Source organism: Lepisma saccharinum, chromosome 15, assembly GCF_977018435.1.
Source record: "Lepisma saccharinum chromosome 15, izLepSacc3.1, whole genome shotgun sequence".
Classification (NCBI taxonomy): Eukaryota; Metazoa; Arthropoda; class Insecta; order Zygentoma; family Lepismatidae; genus Lepisma; species Lepisma saccharinum.
In genome coordinates, this window is record NC_139243.1 from 56,136,658 (window position 1) to 56,160,787 (window position 24,130).

Sequence of the window (24,130 nt, forward strand, 5' to 3'; positions counted from 1 at the left end):
CACAGTTTCATTTGAAGTGAACCAATTTTGGTGACAACAGGACAGCTACTAGGATAGCATAGAAGGAACATTTTGCTTTGAATTTTTAGCATGGTAAAAATAGTCAGTTTCTTTTTTAGAATAGCCTAATCTTTTTAAACATAGTGTAAAAATAATTTCATTTCACTTATAGTTGGGTAAGAAAATAATTTAGTTCATTTATTTAAAAAATAATTTAGTTCAAAGATTCAAATGATTTATATAACCCAAACAAGGTCGGGGTCTCTAATTCGGTACCCCCTATAAAAATTGCCCAGTAGCACTTGTGTTCATTTTTTTGTTTATAATTTATGATTGTTACTTTTTTTTATATTGCAATACCTTGTATCATAAAGTAGACTCCCTACAAAATATATTTTTAAGAAAACATAAATCGTTTATGCTTTAATTAACAAGTAAATCGAATTCTACCAAAAGGGTCTCATATTCGGGGTCTTTACCCTATATATTCTCATATTTCAACCCCTTAATCAGAAGTTTGGTTTTTATGTAAAAATTAACATTTTCAACTTTTATGTAGGCAATTTATTTTAATTTATTTTTGGGCTCCAAACTTTCGCACTACAGTATGTAAATACGACTTCTTGGTCAACTCTGAAGGTATTTAAACATGGCGTCAATGGGTTAAGAAGACTAGAAGCAGTTGCTTCATCCTACCACTTGTTTTCTAAAAGTCCTTGCTCATTGAAGCAGGCTGAGAAACCCTTGCAACGGGCAGCGAATTTTTTTTCCAGTCAACTTGTGAATGCGGGTTCATTTCTTGCCCTCTGATTGGCTGTTGGAAAGTTACGGTGCTCTGATTGTGAGAATATCTTATTTCTTATTTTCAGCGCAAATTTGCTGCTTTCTAATCTAACCTAACCTAACCTAACCTAAATAAGATATTCTCACAATCAGAGCACCGTAACTTTCCAACAGCCAATCAGAGAACAAAAAATGAACCCGCATTCACAAGTTGACTGGGAAAAGAAAAAGCGCAAACGAGCACTCACAGATAGACACACAGTATACGTACATACATCAAGAATTGTGGTATATGGTACGCTACATACCACTTTTGAAATATACGTACCTGGCTGACCATCTCCCCCGTCACGTCCACAGCTGAAGCGTTAGGGAAAGGGCTCACCAAGTCAATTATGTTCACCCAGGACTGCGCCCACATGTTTCCTGCGAAAGAGAAAACAACATCAACATTGACCATGCACAATTCGTTCAGGAATATCTTCAAATATTGGAGATAATAAAGTTACGAAACATAATGCTACAGCTCTTTCAACAAGAACAAACGGATTGGACGTTGAATCTTCAAACAGACTTAGAGTGGTATTCAGAGACGATTCATAAAATTTGGGCCTGTAGGCTATCTTTCGTTTCGACATTACAATAATGGGGTGGGGGGTAAGTTGATCGGTTTAACGAATGTCCGGATTAACTGAAATAACCTAAAAGAACAGTAGAAAGTGCAGTAAAACTCCGTTTATAGCAACAAAACACGTTTGTTATGATATATGTAAGGGACATAGGCCTAAACAGGCCCTTACCCAGGGTGTGGGGCAAGCCCCCCCACCTCGAGCCATGAAATATTACTATGCAAACCTACAAAAATAAGATGGATAATTTTTAAGATTTTGCAAGAATTTAGAGTCCCTTCTTGTATAAATGAATGGGTTGTCTCTGGAGAGAGGCAGACTCCAGAAGTCTGCTGTGTACTATATTTAGTAATTTTAGTTTTATAAACATTTATGCGAAGCTTTTAAATGTTCCAATTTGGTCGGTACAGTTCACCATATTTACTCCCTGTTTTGACTTTTTTCGAACTGCAATCTTGATGAGAAAATGTCCTGTTTTTGTGGTTAATTCACATTCAGACATGTTCTTCATTATAAAGATAATTCTGTAGCGTTGGTGGTCACATCCAGGGTACGAATTCCCATGGCGGAAGGGGGATCTCCCACCTTCCCACCAACGATCTTCTTCTATGAAAATTTTCCCCCCATTAAAATTTTCCGAGTGTAAGAGTTGGTGTTATAACAACAAAGATAAGCAATTAGTTTGGACTTTACTAACAATAACATCATAAACACATGCAAAGAAGGAATAACAAAGAATGATGTCAGCCTGTTTGTGAATGTTTCATACATCTCTTGTTCTCTCTCTCTCCCTATCTTTAGGGCTGGTAACAGCATGACGTAAAAACGTACTTCTACAGCCATAGATAAGATTTTAAAATTATATCAAATTGGACTAGGAAGAAATGAAGCCGTAGCTGCGAAGGTGGTTGTCATTGTCACCCTGGCCCATGGATCATAGAAATTAGATCGACCTGTCATTTCTCCTCCATTTCTCACCTCCTTTGTCGGGAATAAAACATAGCACTTACATGTTAGTTTAATAGGAAACTAATGTCTTCTTAAAATTTCTCATTTTTTGTAAGTCCACCTAGTTATCTTTAATTTGCAATCGATTTTGCAGATGTGAACAATAACACACACTGCTTCAATGAAGATGGTGTGGGATGCAGAACCGACTATCCATTTATTAGCCACATTTCTTGAATGCTCAGTTTTCTCTTCATAGGATTCAACAGAAAAGAATAAGTATATAACATTTCTAGAATGTCTAAGTATGCCAGCTACATTTAGGTACTGGGGGTGCAAATTCGGTGCAGGGAGTGTGAAAATGATTCTCGTCCTAGGCGCTGAAATCTCTAGCTACAAGTCTGATAAGAAAATATTTTCTTTAGAGAGACTATTAACCATTATAGAAACATAACACAATAAAAGTATGAAAATTTAATTATAATTTTTAATAAAAAGCAATAATTATATAATATCTAACATTTATTAAAAACATTTCACCTATCTTCTAATTTCTTGACATTTTGAACCAGTCGTTAAAGGAATTAATTTGCTAGTTTATAAATGTAGCAAATTAATTTGTTTATTATGTTTATATATATATATATATATATATATATATATATATATACGTATTATATATATATATCAGGAGCGTATATTCTAGGCTATCTGCGCAGCCTGAAGTCTAGAGAATAAAATACCGGAGAAAAATCGATTAGAAATTGTAAAATTTTTCATATCAGTGAACCTGATTTATTGTGAGTTGGTAACCTGATTTCCTATGAGTTGGAAACCTGATTTCCTATGGGTTGGCAACCTGATTTCTTATGAGTTGGCAACCTGATTCCTTATGAGTTGGCAACCTGATTTCTTATGAGCCTAGGACCACGTGACTTAGTGAGATAACCCAGATCTTGGACTCAGTATACGTCACTGGCACATACACACACACACACATAAAACCAAGGCATCGGGCTTGCCCCCCCCTCAAAAAATCCTGGGTAGGGGCCTGGGCCTAAATACACTATACAGTACAAAGTCTGCGGGAAACAATTTCATCAGTGGTTGACTGCCTAAACGTTACGTTTAGTTTATGTTTTTAATAAAATAAATTACTGACCTGGTCAGCATACTTAGTTTTTCATAGGTTTTACTGTATTATGATTATTAGTTTTGTTATCATGGTCAAGGGCGTCCGCAGGATGTTTTCTCAGGGGGGCAGAGTCAAAGAAACTTTTATTATGATTAATAATATTATTATTGTTATTTTTGTTAATGTTATTACATTACTATTATTACTACTATTACTTATGTTTTATTTAAAATTACATACATTTGTAATTTCCATATTCAGTATAGCTATCTATATACAATTTGCATAACTGTATACTTAACATTAATTCATGTATGTCAAAAAGCTGTTTCTTATAGTAAGATGATCAGTGGAAAATAGAGTGTAACCTTAAATGTAAGCCTATTTCAAATAATAACAATAATAGTTTCTGTAACTTACGGCCTGTCAGAGAAAACAATACTTTTTCTTACAAAATATCTCTACAATTTCACCATTCGAATTAGATTAACTCCTTCCAGAAATCTCAGGGGGGGGGCAAGCGCCCCCCTGGCCTCCGTGCGGGCGCCCATGATCATCGTACTTCACTTCTACTAACTGCATGCTCTGTATTAATAACACTTGTAAATTTTAAAATTATACATCTGATTAAAAATTATACATTAAACTTCCATAAAATATTTCACTTAGCTTTAACAAGGGAACACTCGCCTAAAACTGTTTCCTTCTGGCTTTCATGGCAGCCAACTGAGAATGAAAGATCTCGTTGTAGAGTTAGTTGGTGTTTGTAATCCATTGATACAAACTGGCAGTATTTGCTCGAAAGGTCAGGGATGAACCAAGAGTGCCCCGGAGAGGTCGTCGGTCTGACGCTCGAACTAGGCAACGCAGCCCGGATGACGTTACCACACAGTGCGCGGGAACCAGCGACTTTTTATCACGCTGTCGCATTGCTTTTCCCACATGTGGCAGCAGCGCAATTCTGCTCATTCGCCTATTTTCATGGCAGTGCGTTTACACATTCATAAACACTTTATTTCCGCAATTAATATTTTTCGGTGTTAACACTCCAAGATCGAGAGTGTTCTTAGCATTTTCCTCTCCATCGTTCGATATAGAGTGCTGGCCCTGAGACACCTACCTAAGAGAGATCTGCTTCTAAACTTAAACATAGCTACTCCAGAATCACATAGATACGTTGCAGATATGAAATTACTACATAAGAATTTAATGGAAATCTGAATTGCAGCACGAACTCTCCCTCAGAGTGCCCAGACATAAAACACGGAACAAGGAAACTTTCCACACTGCAACTCGCAGACTATCACTCATACAACGTTCGTTATTCCATAGGCTACCGAACCAATTCAATATCATCTCAAACCAAGTAGATATTTTCAGTTCATATTCGTCTTTTATCACCAACTTAGAAAAAATTGTACAAAGTAATTTGTTTACCTTGGTAGTGTCTTGGCTTGCTTATGTTTATATTTTGCTTATTTCATTTTATCTTGTTTCGTGTGTTGTTTTTAACACTAGGGTACTGTTTTACTGTTGTGTCTTTCCGGTTTAAAATGGCTTCTGCTGTACTGGAAATTGCAATAAATAAATAAATAAATAAATACCCTACCACTACATGAAGTCCCGTCCCAAACTCAATTTCCCAAGCCTTAGCCTCTTCTTGTGAGCATAGGCGGAGTTCTGGAGGGACCAGGGAGGGGGCCTGGCTCCCTCAACTTAAAAAAGACTAAAAAAATAACACATGATTAAGTTCAGTTACTACATTTTTGTTATGAAGCCATACCGCAAATCTTGACGTTTGGCATGGTGGCATGTGCGGTAATTGCGCCGCAATAGCAGGACTTAGACGATTTGATTGATGTGTACAGTTTGAAAAAAGAAAAACGTAAAATGACTTTGTGTTGAGTCAACAGTTACTGCTGAGGCATCACAAGAACTTTTCAATTTAATTTTTCTAAAATTTCTGAAGCTTATGGTAAGTGGGGGGGAAATTGGCACGTGGGGAATATGGGTACACGTAAGGTTTTTACGTCACAGCGCCAGCTGTGTGGGGTGAAAAAAATTCTACTGTAGGTTGGCGACATCAGTGGAGACCAAGCTGTCGTCTGTGTTGGTTGGCACGCCGCAGCTGAAGACAAGGAAGATTGTGTGCCTATTGAAAGGTAAGTGCTGTTCTAAATTATAGTAAAAAATGCACGTGATGTTATTGTAGAGTAGTTGGAGTTAAGATCTGAGCAGAGCATAACGTAAAATAACGGGAAACTGACATAGCAACAACGAAACTACAACAAAGGAGCATGCAATGCAAATGGCAACACGCGGTGTCCCGCGTTGTGAATGCAGTAGTACAAACTTACGTAAAATATTGCAAGTTGGGGAAATATGAGCACAGCAAGTTGGGGTAAAATGGGCATAGGAATTCTTATAAGGGGAAGATGGGTATTTCATAAACAAATAATTCAGAGACATGGAATATATTTCCAAACCTCAGAAATCTCATTACGCTGTAAAGAAAAACTGCATCCTATGATATGTTGCTGCTTATAGTATAGATTCTGCGTAAATCGTTTGAATTGAAAACTTTAAAAAAACTGTGGACTGCTAACGGAAGTGTATCGAAATGCCATCTCGCTCGCGGTGGGCACGTTCGTATCAAGCCTACGTGCCATAGATAATTGTAGTCCTTCTTTTCTGATTCTTCATCCTAGTGACCTCCTGAAATAGACATTTTCTTGCCCTTGCAAAGAGTTGTATTACATACATCCACGTATTGTGTCCCTTGGTTTTGCATGTTAGTAATTGTTTCATTCTTGCATTCCAGATGCCACGAACGTACAGGCAAACCTGCAAGCAGAGCACATGGAGAACACATGATGAAAGATCCTTATTGCAAGACGACACAGCCTCGTTCAACCAAATGGATAGAACTACACCGGCCCACCCAATTCCAAGCGCAAGCTCTCAAGTGGTCGTGGAACAGTCTGTCAACAGTCCATCCTGCTCAGGATCTCAGAGGTGTGAATCTACAGTTCCTGGATCGCTCAATGACGCTGCTTCTCCTACATCTTCACATGCAGTAAGATCAAATTGTGCAAACACGCATGCACGCACAAGATATTCACCTCGGAAACTTGTGCTCACATTGTCACCAATTCCTGTTCTTTACAAGCTACCTGTGACCCGAAGAAGGCAACCAAGAGAAGCAAGGGAGCTTACCTCATCAAAAACTATTTCTGCAGTCAAAAAGAAGCTTCTCACTCATGTGTCTGCACGATCCATGGGAAGTTCGAGTTCTATTCCATCTACAGTTGTATCTAGCGGCGAATATAGCGAGTACCCTATATGCAGGGGTTGGTATCATGAAGACAATCAAGGTGAAGAAGAGTGGATACGTTGTGAACACTGTTCCGTGTGGTATCATAATAATTGCGTTGGCATAGAGGAGGAAGAACATTTTATCTGCCCTGCTTGTCATGGGTGAAGGACTATTTGAGACATGCAAGTTAATTTTATGATATGTATCGTATTGAAGAATCATTCAGTGTTATATCGTGACTTGCCTTTAGTGTATATTTTGTAATATTTACTTTCAAACTCATCATGCTAATATTCCCCAACGGTGTGCTCATATTACCCCCACCGTTCGGGGTAAAATGGGTTTTGTAGTCGTTTTTTTTTTTTTATTGTTTCTCATTTGCATGAAGAGAATTCCGCTCATGTGTACTACTATGTATTCCGGAAAGACTGTTCTAAATTTTGCAATATGTATTTTTTCTGTATTTCAATACATCTCTGAAATACAGTATGTTGCCATTCGTCACCGGACACCCCATACCAGTACGTTAATCCGGTCGCAGCACCACATCAGTATCCTGTAGGGCCACCTTTCGCCGCAATGACGTCCGCAACCCTTCGAGGAAGACTTTCCACCTATTTGCGATAGGTGTCGACGGGAATGTTGCCCCATTCCTCCTGCAAAGCGGCAAACAGCTTAGTGGCGTATTTTGGGCAGCATGGCCTGGCTCTCAAGCGGCGCTCCAACTCGTCCCAAAGGTGTTCAATGGGGTTGATATCTGGACTTTGGGCTGGCCAATCAAGTTTTTGCACACCCATGTCCTCGAACCACGCGTTGATAATGACTGCCGTATGACATGGAGCATTGTCGTGCTGAAACAGATGTGGGCCAATACCGAATTCTTCCCACAATGTCGGTAGCGTAGAATTGACCAGAACTTTTTGGTACGCATCGGCATTCATGTTTCCCCGAACTAAAACAAGAGGACCAAGACCATACCACGAAAAGCAGGACCACACCATGATGCCACCTCCGCCGATATTCACTGTGGGTACGATACAGTCCTGTAAACAGCGTTCACCGGGCATACGCCACACCCACACACGTCCATCGGACCGCCACATCTGGTAGCGCGATTCATCACTCCATAGGATGGATTTCCATTGTTCGAGAGTCCAATGGCGGCGTTCCTTGCACCACTGTAACCGACGGGTCGCATTGCTGGCTGTGATATGCAGCTTCTGAACTGCTGTGCGACCATCAAAACCAAGTGCCACGATCTCCGGCGGACAGTACGATCACTTGCACCACTACTGGAAGGCGATCAAAAATCTTGTGCCACCATCTGTAACGACGCCTTCCGGTTTGACTTCACCACATGTTTCAAGCATCTAAGGTTAATATTTTCGGTTTATTGGGTCTGGGTCGGCATGTCATGACCCCCTCTCGCTTCCACTTCACGATAACATCACTCACTGTCGACAGGGGTATCTTAAATTTGTCGGAAATCTCACGGGTCGAATGCCCAAACCTGTGGGCTCCAATGATCATCCCTCTTTCCGCCCCACTCAGTTAGTGTCGTCTGTCCATATTGACTGCTGTAGCTGGTATGAGTGTATTCTCAACCGGCGACGCCTTTTATAGGTTGTATGACGTGTCCAGACGATCCCAAGCACTTTTTTAGGGGTATCCGGTGACGAATGGCCACATAGTGTATTTTAAATTTTGTCTTGAGGTAGTCATATTCGCCCCACTTTACTATTGTACCGTAACTTTTTTTTAAAGTAATACGAGTATTGTATCAATAAAAAAATAATGAAATTCGAAATGCAATAATCGTACCGTTTTGCTTCTTTTAAAACTGACAACCAATATACTAATTAATATTTGTTTACTTAAGCGAGGAAATTTAACATTTTCAAATCTAAAAAGGCCTAGAACTCAGTGTTTTTAAAGTTACTGTTTTTTTAATTTCCGGGGGAAGGTCTCCGGACCCCTTATAAGCTAGGGGATATTCAACAACCCAGAGTCTGCCCCCCCCCTCAAAGCAAAAGCTCAAACTCCGCCCATGCTTGTGAGTGGCGTAAACAGGCACACACCTGGATGATTTACGCAAGTTTGTCCACAGTTCGTTAAGCGCAGTGATAAAGCTTTGAATTATGCGAATCTTACCGAGTAAATGAGCGGGAATGAGCCCATCGTCTCCCACCACCTCTTCGCCGTAGCGAGCGGTCAGTTTGATCCTGACGTAGCTGTGGAGGGAGAAGTAGAAACTTCGGATCTGGTTCCACAGATTCAAGATGTCCTCCTTGAAAGTTGGCGACTCGTACATGTGGCGCCACATCTCGCCGAGGTCTTGAAAGCCTGCGGAGAAAAAGTTGATTAGTAAAAGCGGAATACCTTAACTGGAGATAACACTGGTCGACATGGGATTCTATATCTCGCAGATGACTGTTGTCTCTGAATAACTTCAGCATGCTGATTCCAACCATTTCTCACAATTTCACAAACAAATTATGGTATTCGCCATTGCAGTACATATATTACATAACGCAACAAAACAGACATTTCCGTTGTTTCCTAATCAATACGTGATTCTGGAAGTATTCTCAATGCTGATCACGGAAATGACATTTTCCAATCACGTCAGGATCTTTCACAATTAAAAATTCTCATATTCGCCATTACATCACATTTATTACACAGCACAACAAAATAAATTTATTCAATGGAAATTTCGGTTGTTTGCAAACCAATAGGTGATTGTGGAAGTATTTTGAAAGCTGATCGCGCATATGGCATTCATTTTTCCCCATCACGTCAGGATTTTTCACAATAAAATGTGTAACATATTGATATTTTACAATACAAATCCTCCAATTTTGAACCATAAATGCATGTAAAATTGAGTGCATTTAATCCACCTTCCACCTTTACATGACACATTAGCATGAAAATTATACTGACTTTAATTACGAAGTTTTATTTTTGAAATTCGCCATGAAAATTTCCTTCACAAAATGTCCAATCCTCAATGTTATAATATCGTGGGTTGATGGAACTTAGTGACATGAAGATAAATCCTGACGTGATGGGTAGAAGCGGATGTAATTTTCGCGATCAGAATTCAAAATACTTCCACAAACACCTATTGGTTTCGAAACATACGAAATTTCGCATGCATAAATTTATTTTGTTGCGTTGTGTAATAAATGTGCCTAATGGCGAATATGAGAATATTGATTGTGAAATTGTGAAATATCCTGTCGTGTTGACTGTGAAATTGTGGAAAATTCTGACGTGATGGGAACAAATGGATGCTATTTCTGTGATCAACTTTCAAAATACTAGCAGCAATACCCATTGATTTGAAAACATCGGAATTTTTACTCAAAATGTCGACCAGTGTAATTGATCAAATTCGGTATCACTGTGTGGGCGCGCGTGTGTGTGTGTGTATTCCAGTGTTCTGAAAGTAATTTAAAAAAAAAAAAGTTACAGTTATTCGTGCTGGTAATTTTCTTTCGTACAGGCACAAAGTAATAATATAACCACGTGTACATATTTATGGTACATAATATAGTGTCCAAAAGTCACCCAACGGAGACTTTGAACGTAGCTAAAACTTTCGATGGGTATGACTTTTTGCAAGTGACTCCACACCTGCCTTATATCGATATTAGCATTCACTTCGTTCAAGAACTTATTTACATGTTTGTAACTTCTTGCGCATACAGAATGTTCATGTAGTGAATAATTTTCGGTACTACTTTACTATAGGGGTGAAACCTATAAATCATTCATTTCGCACTTTTTTACATTGCTAACGTACTATTCTGGAATGCGGAACATTTCTTTAGGTGAAATAATGAATTTCTAACGAGAATAATGTATTTCTTACATTTACGAGTACTTACTGTTACTCGTTATTTCGATTCTGTAACACACATTATGGCGATAGCGTACTGGTTCATCGCGCGTTGTGAGTTTTTTTGTGGATTTATGCAGTGTTGCAACCTTGTTCACCGGAAAATACCTACTTTTGTGCCCGAATTTGAAATTGTGCTAATACCTCGCAAACCATTGACGTTAGACTCACAAACGATTGACGTTAGCCCCACAAACCATTCACGTTAGCCCCACAAACCATTCACGTTAGCCCCACAAACCATTTTCCGTAGGGTTAGGTTAGATGAGGTTAGGCAAACATAGTTAAAAAAAAAATAAAATACTCGACACGTCATGTTATAGTGAAAACACAACGAATTTGAAACACTGACTATGGGGTTACGTCATCTTAACACACGGAACATTGTGTTCTCGTGCAAATGGCGGAAGCAGAAACAGCGTGTCGGACAGAGATTTTCGAAGAAAACAACATGCATTCCCATTAAAATGGATCAAAACTACATTCACAAACTTCCACAACGCTACAGAAAATGATTTGCGTAAGTACTTTCTCCTGTAAAAAGTAAGAAATCCGTCACCCCTATAGTAAAGTGTTACCTAATTTTCTTGTTTATTGTTTAGAAAATGTCCACATAGGCAAAATTAATATCCGTGTAAGATTCATGTCTCTATAGCTCTCTGCACAAAAACTACGTATGTTCGTTCAGTCTCAGTTGAGTGACTTTTTAGAAGTCTTAATGTATTTATATTATTACAAACAATTGCAATGATGGAAAAAGGAATCAGCTTTGATTGGAATTTCGAAAACGCTTCGTTGGCGTCGGTCATAGTTCAAACTGAGCGTTAACATTGAAATGTGGACATAGAACTTATCCACACGAAGCCAGCAAATGGTTATTCTAAGCTCCGTTATTCCATTCCCTTATACTCTCCGTACCCATAACTACGGAACGGAGTATCCAAGGGAGTTTTCGCCGCGCCGAAGAGTAACGAAGATGGACGAAGATGTCCGAAACATTTTACATGAACTTTATACTCCGTTCCGTGAATCTCGGGAGCGACCGGGCGAAAGCAAGTCTCGAGAGGACTCGACCAATGAACGCGCGAGAGGGGAAGAGAGCGCATGGAGGGGAAAACAGCCGTTTGTAGCTTTGCTCCGCCCACTCACATTCTCCCCTTATGTGCCGTTATGCACGGCCTTGCTCCACAGATTCCCGGGATGGGGTATAGCTACATTGTCGTTTAATCAGATAATTGACTTTCTAGAAATCTTGAAGGAGTAGTTACCGTTTGCGGCCGACAGTTCGTTGCCCAACTGCACGTACGTCTTGTAGTCGTCTCTTATCGCCTTTCCTGCAGCGTCTCTCCACTTCACCCACGCGTACTTCAGTTCGTCAGCATCCCTGGATTCTGCCATTATACCCTCCAAATCTGCGAAAAAAATATGTATTGTTACAGAATGTAAATGCAAGGTCAGGCATGTAGGTAGGCTGATGTGTTTTGGAGGGGGGCAAATTTAGAGATACATATATGTCTTATTATGAATATAGAGCCGTGGTGGTCTAGTGTGTCGGCCCCCGTGGCGGAGTGGTTAGCACAGCACGCTTCGAATCCAGAGGTTCCGGGTTTGACTCCCGGCTAGGACATGGACGTTTGTGTTTGTCCGTAATGATAAAAAACGAAAATATTATAAAAATTCATATGTGAGAAAGTTGAGAAAAGTGTGCATGACGGGGGATACTACCGCATAGGGGTATTTCTTTTCTAAAAAAAAAAAAAAAAAAAAAAAAAACGTCGGTAGGGCGTCCGACTGCGCGGGATCCGAGAGCCGGGTTCTATTCCCGGGGTGAGTGATCAAAGGTCAAAATTTTTCCGTCCTTGTCTCCACATATAGCGGCTTCAGTAGAGAAAACGCTTCGTTCTAGGCCACCCCCCAAAATCTAACCATTTTGTAGTGATCTCTTCAAGTGTAATTTTATCAAAAATAAAAAAAATTAGCTGTTTTTCTAAGTGTAAAAAGTGTAAATTTGATTTTTGCAATTTTAATTCAATTTTAATAGAGTAAAATCGCATAATTTAGATAATTTCCCCTTATTGTTTTTAAATTTCACTTTTTTTAATTCTAAGTGTAAATATATAACTAGTTTTTTTTTAAAAAATTATTTACTTGTTTTGAATAGGGTTGAATTTCAAAATCCAGATGTTTCTAATTTAAAAAAAAAACTATTTTCTTAAACAGTAACTTCAAGCAAATTAAATATTAACAGAAATGTTGTAAGAATTCTCATGTAACCTAGTTCATTTACTCAGACAAAATCAATAGTCTTGCATTCCAAACATCCCTGAGTGTGTGCGTGTGTGTGGAGATTGATGCACTTATGCGTGTGTGAACATTGAACTGTTAAGAATGTCACGTGACCCCTGCTGACTGCTTGCCTAACAGTATAAATAGAAGGTGGCACTCTATTATTCTCACCTTTGCTGGATTGGCAAGAGCGATAGAACCTGAACAGACTATACTAGAGCATCAGAGACTCAAAGCAGATGATTTGGTGAATGAATCTAAGTAGGGTCATAGGTTTTCGTAATGTTTCTTTTTTAAATTACACATTATATGCAATGTGTAAAGAGATTTTTAAAATTTTTATTTCAATAAATTTTTCAGATTTTTATGTTCATAGATTTTTATGTTATCAGTGAATGAGTTATGCAGAGTTTTCTTCATAAAACAAGAGTTTCCCGATTAATAAATTGAGGTTATAAATATAAAGGTTTTGCTATCTTAAATTATTATTTAAGAATTGTAGGTTGTGAGAAGATGTTTGTTAATAATTAATTACCTAAAAATTATATAGTTTTGAGAAGAAGTATATAAAAAGTAAATATTTATTGCAGTGTATAGTATATTTCTTATATTTTTATGTATGTCGTCGGGGATCGGATCGTGAAGTTTGCACACAATCTTGATGTTGGTGCGATCGTTGACCACCACTTGTTTTCTTTTCGATGTGTTGATGACGAACATGGGTCTGTGTGCTTTGCATTCGCTGGATACGTATGGGAAAAAATAGAACCTATTGGAAAAACAGCATATTCTTATTTAATTAACATGGATGAATGGAATGTGTGATAACTAAAGTTTTTTCTAGTGTGATAGGAGGGGAAGAGAGTTGATTTCGGTATCTGAAAAAAGAAAAAGAAAATTAGTGCGATCGCTCAACCACATTGGAATTGACCATCATTATTTATCCTCGTCGTTGCGATGTAAAGAGGAGAACATTTTTCCATGTAAGTTTTCGTATTGTGAATTAAGGAAAATCAGAAAAAAATACTTGTTACGGTTTTTGGATGTTATCTGTAAAAAGCATGGACTATGACGAGATCGTCGGAAATAAAACTTGCCCCCTCTTCTCATCTGTTTATGCCATCCACTAGCTTTTGAACGTGTTTTTTTTATTACATATTTGTCTCTTGCAAGAGATTCTCAGTTTGGACAATATAGACAATGAAAAACTCGTCCCTTTTTGATCCTAAGGTTTGTGAGGTAATAAGATTCGGACAATGTATATCTATTAGTTGGTTATATTATTGTCTCATCATTTGGATCTGTTAGGGGACACAAACTTCCAACTTCTTATGATTTTATATATTTATAATATAAGAATTTTAATTTCTGCTATATTATACATTTATTCTTCTATTCATTCTTCCCTTTTACATTAACTAACTATTTCTCTCTCATCTTATTAACAATTCTACAAGCAACAACGTTGTTCTTATTTTTTTTAACAGGATTTTATCTTTTTAAACACACTTAATGTATGTACTTTTTCAATGAAAGAGACAAAGTATTTTTTCTTAATGTTTGTGACAGTTAGCAAATTATACTCCTGGCATAATGTGGCACGGAAGTAGATTGTTAGCGTGGAGGGCTGAAAAAAAAGGAGACTGAGAGTGAAAACTACAAGATTTTGCATCCTTCAACTTGATGAATTTATAGATTTATTCGAAACATGCAGTTTTTATAGTGACGTACACCTGGTATCGAAGATTCTAATCTATTTTTTTGTTTGGGTTATACAATACAAAACTCTCATCAATCTAAAATTTTTGAACTCCACATTATTTGTACTCCAACCGATGATTGAAAGGGGGAGACATAATAGCAAAGAATAAAATGATGCAAAAGTTAATCCGTTTATCTCCTTGTTCTATCACGATAGGGAACTCAAAATGTAAAATTTTCCTTATCCTCCGCTTACAGATTTTCTCTTTTCTCACAATCTCTATCTTAATCAATTATATCCCTACCTCTTGGAAACATGTTCCCTACCTTCTTTAAATGTACGACAGTCGCAACAAGGGAATAATATTGCTCAAGGAGAGGGTGTGGTGGTTCAACACATACTGCCAAAAAACCAATCGTAAAATGTCAGTATTGTATCAGTTTCCAAATTCAAGTACTAAAAAATGAAAAAAAAATGATATTAAGCAGGATTAATTCGGAAAATGTGTGTTACTTTTCTCTGTCTTCTGAAAGTTAAAATATATACAAATCAATAATTTTGTCCACGGATGCAAAAAAAAATTTGTCTCTTTCATTGAAAACGTACATACATTAAGTGTGTTTAAAAAGATAACATCCTGTTGAAAAAATAAGAACGTTGTTGCTTGTAGAATTGTTAATAAGATGAGAGAGAAATAGTTTGTTAATGTAAAAGGGAAGAATGAATAGAAGAATAAATGTATAATATAGCAGAAATTAAAATTCTTATATTATAAATATATAAAATCATAAGAAGTTGGAAATTTGTGTCCCCTAACAGATCTAAAAAAGTTTCAAAAAAGAAAAGTACATTCATGACTAAAGAAATTAAGCTTATTGGTTTCTTAATTAAAGATCACAAAATAGAAATAGATCCTGAGTAGTAGATGTTGTCCCCGCCAACGTCGGTCGCCATTTAATATTCGCAATTAATTTGCACGTAATTAAGAACTAATTTGCACGGGTTTTAATTAATTTGCTCGTACTTAGAACTAATTTGCATGTACTTAGAATACTTTACATTTATGTATTTGCATGTTTATAACTTTTTATGAATATATAATTCTTTATTTTATGAAAAATATGTATATAGAAGGTAATTAGAGGTACTAAACGCTATGCATATGGTTTTATACTCATTACTGCAAAGTATGTATTGTATAAATCGATAATATTAATGTTTATAATATTGAAAATAAGTTTTCTATGGTTTATGAACCGCTATGAAAAGTGTTAATGGTACGAAAGAAGACGGTCTCGGTACTCAAACCCGCGATATGTAACTGTAATAAATGGTTAGGCTTATAGTGTATACTACGTATGTAATAATGTATGTTATTATTGTATTAAAGACGATGGTACGACACGCCAGACAGAAGACGGTGAACTCCGCGCAGGTAGAGGAGAAAGGAATTTGGGAGATGTGCGGTCAAGGTCAAATGACGTCAGAACGTCAGAACAAAGATAGAACGCGAGAATATTGATTCACCAATCAGAGAACGCGTCGATAGATTTTCAGAACCGGTTTTTCCAAGGTTAACTAGTACGCAAGAACAGGGGAAAGGTATGCAATACTGTAGGGCAGAGGAGGGATTGAACCAGACAACAAAGGATGTATGGAATGCGCAGCAAGGGTCAAATTTTTTGAAACTGTGCGTCGCTTGCATGCTAGAACATGTTTCTGTCTAAGTAAGCCAAGGTTACCGAGAACACAAGAAAAAAGGATTTTGGATACCCAATTAGATTGGAGCGAGAACTTTAATTTGAACAAGGAGAACGAAGCGTAAGGGTTTATTATCTGTACTAGGAAGAAGGGAGAGCTATCAGGAACTGGGCCTACAGTTTTCACTATTTGTTATTATCACGGGGTAACGAACCTAGGACCCTTTGATTATTGATTTAGGTAGTAAATTTATGTTACTGTGTGCTATTTAACATAATATTGAGTTTATTTTTTTACCAAACTTTGACTTTATGTCAAACATTTTCACAGCTTATTTTTATTTTTATCAAAATAACACAATTCAATCTGTTCAGGAAAGACTTTTAGTTACATTTTCGACACACAAAGTGTGTGTTCTCAACTTCTATCTGTTTATTTCACAAGTTTAGGCTTATTATTACTCAAATAACACAATTTAATCTGTTCAGGAAAGATTTTTTATTATATTTTCGACACACAAAGTGTGTGTTCTCAACTTTTATCTGTTTATTTCACAAATTTATACCTACTTTTACCAAAATAACACTATTTATACTATTCAGGAAAGACTTTTAGTTATATTTTCAACACACAAAGTGTACGTTCTCAAATTTTATTTGTTTATTTCACAAGTTTAGCCTAATATTTACTCAAATAACACGATTTGAACGTGTTTTTATTACAATTTAGACTCACAAAGATATTTTTACAACTTTTTAACTTATTATTTTACAATTTTATACCTATTTTTACCAAAATAACACTATTTACATTATTCAGGCACCATTTTTATTAAATTTTGGACTCACAAAGACATTTTTTCAACTTTGAACTTATTATTTACAAGTTCAAGCTTATTTTTTACTCAAATACCACAATTTAAGCTATTCAGACAGAAGTGTTTATTTCATTGTGCATTTACAAAGAGAGATTTTCAACTTTTAACTTACTATTTACAAGTTCAGGCTTATTTTTTACTCTAATAACACAATTTCATTTATTCAGGCAACATTGTTTATTAAATTTTGGGCTAGCAGACACTTCTTTTATTTGTTACTTATTATTTTACAATTTTATACCTATTTTTACCAAAATAACACTATTTATATTATTCAGGCAACATTTTTATTAAATTTTGGACTCACAAAGACATTTTTTCAACTTTGAACTTATTATTTACAAGTTCAGGCTTATTTTTTACTCAAATAACACAATTTAAGCTATTCAGACAGAAGTGTTTATTTCATTGTGCATTCACAAAGAGAGATTTTCAACTTTTAACTTATTATTTACAAGTTCAGGTTTATTTTTTACTTTAATAACACAATTTCATTTATTCAGGCAACATTGTTTATTAAATTTTGGGCTAGCAGACACTTCTTTTATTTGTTACTTATTATTTTACAATTTTATACCTATTTTTACCAAAATAACACTATTTATATTATTCAGGCAACATTTTTATTAAATTTTGGACTCACAAAGACATTTTTTCAACTTTGAACTTATTATTTACAAGTTCAGGCTTATTTTTTACTCAAATAACACAATTTAAGCTATTCAGACAGAAGTGTTTATTTCATTGTGCATTTACAAAGAGAGATTTTCAACTTTTAACTTATTATTTACAAGTTCAGGTTTATTTTTTACTTTAATAACACAATTTCATTTATTCAGGCAACATTGTTTATTAAATTTTGGACTAGCAGACACTTGTTTTATTTGTAACTTATTATTTTACAACTTTATGTTAATTTTTTTACCAAAATAACACTATTTATACTATTCAGGCAAAATGTTTGATTACATTTTAGACTCGCAAAGACACACACACACACATACATCTACACACACACACACACACACACAGATTTTTTCCAAGTTTACAGGATTATTCTCTAATTTTACCAAGGGGACTATAACTGGACGTTTATTTTCCCCCTTAAATATAACAATATAATGACAAATCACAGGACAAGACGTTGCTAGCAGATGACTATGTGGCTTTTAAGTCCATCTGCCAAACTTTTTTACTATGCTATTTAGCCTTATAGTTTTTATTCAGGGTAATTTTCAAGTATTACTGACTTTTTGAGTGATATACTTAATATCAGGGGTTATTTGTATCTGTTATATTATGCGAGTTTTATTTTTACTACAATTATGACTAAATTCCACTGACTGAAGATTAAAGCTTAGGCTCTAAAGGGGCCATTTAACATATATAGTGACAATTCATAGGACAATATGAACCTTACAGAGGCTTGTAGGAGGCATAGGAACACATGCCAGAGCTTTATTAGACTGCAAGAAGCACTTACAAGGAGTACTGCGAGGAAACGAAGTTGATTTTTTGAGTGCTTTACCAGTTACACAGCCAATATTTGACATTTTGACACACAAAGTGTGTCTTGGCAAGTTTTGTCTATTTATTCCACAATTTTATGTAATTGTTTTATTCTAATAACACAATTTTAACTATTCAGGCAACATTTTTGTTGCAATTTGGACTTACAAAGAGATTTTTTTAAATCTTTGTATTAAATTTTCTATTTATTGCGTTTTGTATCTCACATTCGATATTACAAAGTTCTAAGGTGTGTATAATATTTCAAAGTATTCAGGGTGTATTTGTTAATGCATTTGGATAATAACTATTAGGTTTTTGAATGAACTAATGTTAAGAATAGTTCAACCAATCAGAAAACGCGTCGGTTTTATTTCATCCAATTAGAAAACGCGTTGGTTTTATTTCAACCAATTAGAGAAGGCGTCAGTTTTGCTTATGAGGTATAAAAACTGCGTAAAAGCTAGCAAAAGCTATTTTGAGAAGTATTTGTGAAGCATTGTGTCAGAGAAGACATCAAGCTGTGATTATTGACCGTGAGTTTCAGACAAAGAACTCAAGAGAAGCTATAATTAAGGTAAATGATTTTTATTATGTAGTGTGTTTTTAAATAATATGTAAATGCTAATATTGAAACGAAGAAAACGTCAATACAAACCAAAAAGAATATGCCTAATGTGAACAAGTACTACAACTATTTTTCTATTTTTCAGGTGTTCTTATTTGTGTATCTGTGAGTGGAAGGATCTATTACTGGAAATAACGCCAACAAAGTAACCAACAAGGACATGAGTCAAATAATTGCATCATGTCCATGTTTTTCCAATTATATCTATAAGGATTGTGTGTTGGAGACTTTGAAGAGGTATACACCTGGCAAGTATATTATATGCTGGGGATGTTATTCTAATCAAGGCAACCAACTAGCCCACGATTGTGTAGTTAACCATTTCTACGAGTGTGAGTGCGTATGCTGTAAAGATGAAGATTTACTCTCTGAACGTTATTTTACTTGCCAAGGAGAACGCTGTTTGAATAAATGCCAACGATGTGTTAAGTGGATGTGCGAGAGAATCCAGTATTATTTACAGGACTTGGATAACACAAAACATATTTTTGATTTTTATATTACTAACCATGAGGATGTTGCGGATGCTTTGACGGCACACGAGGTACAGACAGAATACAAAGCTTTTTATAGTGTGTTATGTGAAATTTCAAACAATATCGAACTAGTGAAAACTCTTATAGATCCTATACGCTCAGCAGAGCTTACTTATGGTAGCACAGGATTTTTGTGAGAGTTGAATAGAGACTGACTAATAACACCGAAAATGGTGCAATACATTATTGATGTACAAGGATTTATTTATAACAGAAAATTTATATTGCGTGAGATTTGTGCGAATTCTACAAATTTGGACACTGTGTATTATGCGCTTGTGAGTGTTCCCGATTATTTCAAAGAGAACAAGGAATCGCGCTGGGTTAAAGACAATCTCCATGCATTAATGTATGATATTCCTTGTGGATGTGAAATATACTATGTCCGGAGGGCAATTAGGAACTTGAACTGTCAAGGTGGTACATTTTTATGCAAAGGAAAATCCCAAATTATCAAAGATTTGTTTAATATTGATAACATTGTTGATTTACAAACTGTAAACTGTCCACCCCTTAAGAATTTGTATATGTTTCAAGGAGGATTGTGCAAGTATCATATGTGTGGGGAATCTGTTTTTGTAAGTGACGAAGATCACATCTGATTTGTAGACGCATGATGGGTACTCTTCTTTATTTAGGATAATGTATTTTTTTTTCATGTTTCAAAATCAATTCAGTGTCTGCGAAAGTACCTCGAATAATGACATTCATGTTGGCATCGATGATGAATCTGGTTTCTGGTTATATGTTGTTCATTTGGTGGGTGCCTCTGATAGACTGCATTTTGGTTTGGTATCAATAAAAAGTTTTAAAAATATGCAACTAGTGCTACAAAAGGAAAGGAAATTATCGACAATTTCTGGATTATAACTAAAATTCAGTTTGCCTTTTACATATCCAATATTTACAGACCAACACTAACTAGACTTCGATTTATATAAATGTAGCAGGAACTATATTTCTGAGAATCAAACTATATTAGGATTATATGTTAAACTTATACAAAACCAGATTATTCTATGTAAGTATATTTATATTGACTGGATTATTTAACAGCTCAAACTTATATCCATTTCAGGGCAAATGATGCTAAATGATGTGAAAAAGAAAACATTTCTTTTTCACAAATCTTTATTATTTGCACTAAAATACATTACACATTAATATTTTTATTATTGTACCAACATACAAGTCTTTGAACATTTCTGAATGCGCAAGCTTGTTCAGCTGGGGGAGAAGTATCAGAATGATACTTGCACAATCCTCCTTGAAACATATACAAATTCTTAAGGGGTGGACAGTTTACAGTTTGTAAATCAACAATGTTATCAATATTAAACAAATCTTTGATAATTTGGGATTTTCCTTTGCATAAAAATGTACCACCTTGACAGTTCAAGTTCCTAACTGCCCTCCGGACATAGTATATTTCACATCCACAAGGAATATCATACATTAATGCATGGAGATTGTCTTTAACCCAGCGCGATTCTTTGTTCTCTTTGAAATAATCGGGAACACTCACAAGCGCATAATACACAGTGTCCAAATTTGTAGAATTCGCACAAATCTCACGCAATATAAATTTTCTGTTATAAATAAATCCTTGTACATCAATAATGTATTGCACCATTTTCGGTGTTATTAGTCAGTCTCTATTCAACTCTCACAAAAATCCTGTGCTACCATAAGTAAGCTCTGCTGAGCTTATAGGATCTATAAGAGTTTTCACTAGTTCGATATTGTTTGAAATTTCACATAACAATCTATAAAAAGCTTTGTATTCTGTCTGTACCTCGTGTGCCGTCAAAGCATCCGCAACATCCTCATGGTTAGTAATATAAAAATCAAAAATATGTTTTGTGTTATCCAAGTCCTGTAAATAATACTGGATTCTCTCGCACATCCACTTAACACATCGTTGGCATTTATTCAAACAGCGTTCTCCTTGGCAAGTAAAATAACGTTCAGAGAGTAAATCTTCATCTTTACAGCATACGCACTCACACTCGTAGAAATGGTTAACTACACAATCGTGGGCTAGTTGGTTGCCTTGATTAGAATAACATCCCCAGCATATAATATACTTGCCAGGTGTATACCTCTTCAAAGTCTCCAACACACAATCCTTATAGATATAATTGGAAAAACATGGACATGATGCAATTATTTGACTCATGTCCTTGTTGGTTACTTTGTTGGCGTTATTTCCAGTAATAGATCCTTCCACTCACAGATACACAAATAAGAACACCTGAAAAATAGAAAAATAGTTGTAGTACTTGTTCACATTAGGCATATTCTTTTTGGTTTGTATTGACGTTTTCTTCGTTTCAATATTAGCATTTACATATTATTTAAAAACACACTACATAATAAAAATCATTTACCTTAATTATAGCTTCTCTTGAGTTCTTTGTCTGAAACTCACGGTCAATAATCACAGCTTGATGTCTTCTCTGACACAATGCTTCACAAATACTTCTCAAAATAGCTTTTGCTAGCTTTTACGCAGTTTTTATACCTCATAAGCAAAACTGACGCCTTCTCTAATTGGTTGAAATAAAACCAACGCGTTTTCTAATTGGATGAAATAAAACCGACGCGTTTTCTGATTGGTTGAACTATTCTTAACATTAGTTCATTCAAAAACCTAATAGTTATTATCCAAATGCATTAACAAATACACCCTGAATACTTTGAAATATTATACACACCTTAGAACTTTGTAATATCGAATGTGAGATACAAAACGCAATAAATAGAAAATTTAATACAAAGATTTAAAAAAATCTCTTTGTAAGTCCAAATTGCAACAAAAATGTTGCCTGAATAGTTAAAATTGTGTTATTAGAATAAAACAATTACATAAAATTGTGGAATAAATAGACAAAACTTGCCAAGACACACTTTGTGTGTCAAAATGTCAAATATTGGCTGTGTAACTGGTAAAGCACTCAAAAAATCAACTTCGTTTCCTCGCAGTACTCCTTGTAAGTGCTTCTTGCAGTCTAATAAAGCTCTGGCATGTGTTCCTATGCCTCCTACAAGCCTCTGTAAGGTTCATATTGTCCTATGAATTGTCACTATATATGTTAAATGGCCCCTTTAGAGCCTAAGCTTTAATCTTCAGTCAGTGGAATTTAGTCATAATTGTAGTAAAAATAAAACTCGCATAATATAACAGATACAAATAACCCCTGATATTAAGTATATCACTCAAAAAGTCAGTAATACTTGAAAATTACCCTGAATAAAAACTATAAGGCTAAATAGCATAGTAAAAAAGTTTGGCAGATGGACTTAAAAGCCACATAGTCATCTGCTAGCAACGTCTTGTCCTGTGATTTGTCATTATATTGTTATATTTAAGGGGGAAAATAAACGTCCAGTTATAGTCCCCTTGGTAAAATTAGAGAATAATCCTGTAAACTTGGAAAAAATCTGTGTGTGTGTGTGTGTGTGTGTGTAGATGTATGTGTGTGTGTGTGTCTTTGCGAGTCTAAAATGTAATCAAACATTTTGCCTGAATAGTATAAATAGTGTTATTTTGGTAAAAAAATTAACATAAAGTTGTAAAATAATAAGTTACAAATAAAACAAGTGTCTGCTAGTCCAAAATTTAATAAACAATGTTGCCTGAATAAATGAAATTGTGTTATTAAAGTAAAAAATAAACCTGAACTTGTAAATAATAAGTTAAAAGTTGAAAATCTCTCTTTGTAAATGCACAATGAAATAAACACTTCTGTCTGAATAGCTTAAATTGTGTTATTTGAGTAAAAAATAAGCTTGAACTTGTAAATAATAAGTTCAAAGTTGAAAAAATGTCTTTGTGAGTCCAAAATTTAATAAAAATGTTGCCTGAATAATATAAATAGTGTTATTTTGGTAAAAATAGGTATAAAATTGTAAAATAATAAGTAACAAATAAAAGAAGTGTCTGCTAGCCCAAAATTTAATAAACAATGTTGCCTGAATAAATGAAATTGTGTTATTAGAGTAAAAAATAAGCCTGAACTTGTAAATAGTAAGTTAAAATTTGAAAATCTCTCTTTGTAAATGCACAATGAAATAAACACTTCTGTCTGAATAGCTTAAATTGTGTTATTTGAGTAAAAAATAAGCTTGGACCTGTAAATAATAAGTTCAAAGTTGAAAAAATGTCTTTGT

General features: G+C 35.4%; 1 protein-coding gene across 1 annotated transcript in view; it reads right to left on the reverse strand.

Annotated features, from left to right (window-relative positions):
- The window catches only part of LOC145999712 (angiotensin-converting enzyme-like), a 292,863-nt gene that overhangs the window by 41,196 nt on the left and 227,537 nt on the right, over nt 1–24,130 (reverse strand). Inside the window, exons 16-18 of the mRNA XM_083136993.1 lie at nt 11,987–12,130; nt 8,963–9,154; nt 1,112–1,209 (exon numbers count right to left, since the gene is read on the reverse strand). Coding sequence (XP_082993119.1) covers nt 1,112–1,209; nt 8,963–9,154; nt 11,987–12,130 — 434 coding nt within the window. The remainder of the gene's footprint in view (nt 1–1,111; nt 1,210–8,962; nt 9,155–11,986; nt 12,131–24,130) is intronic.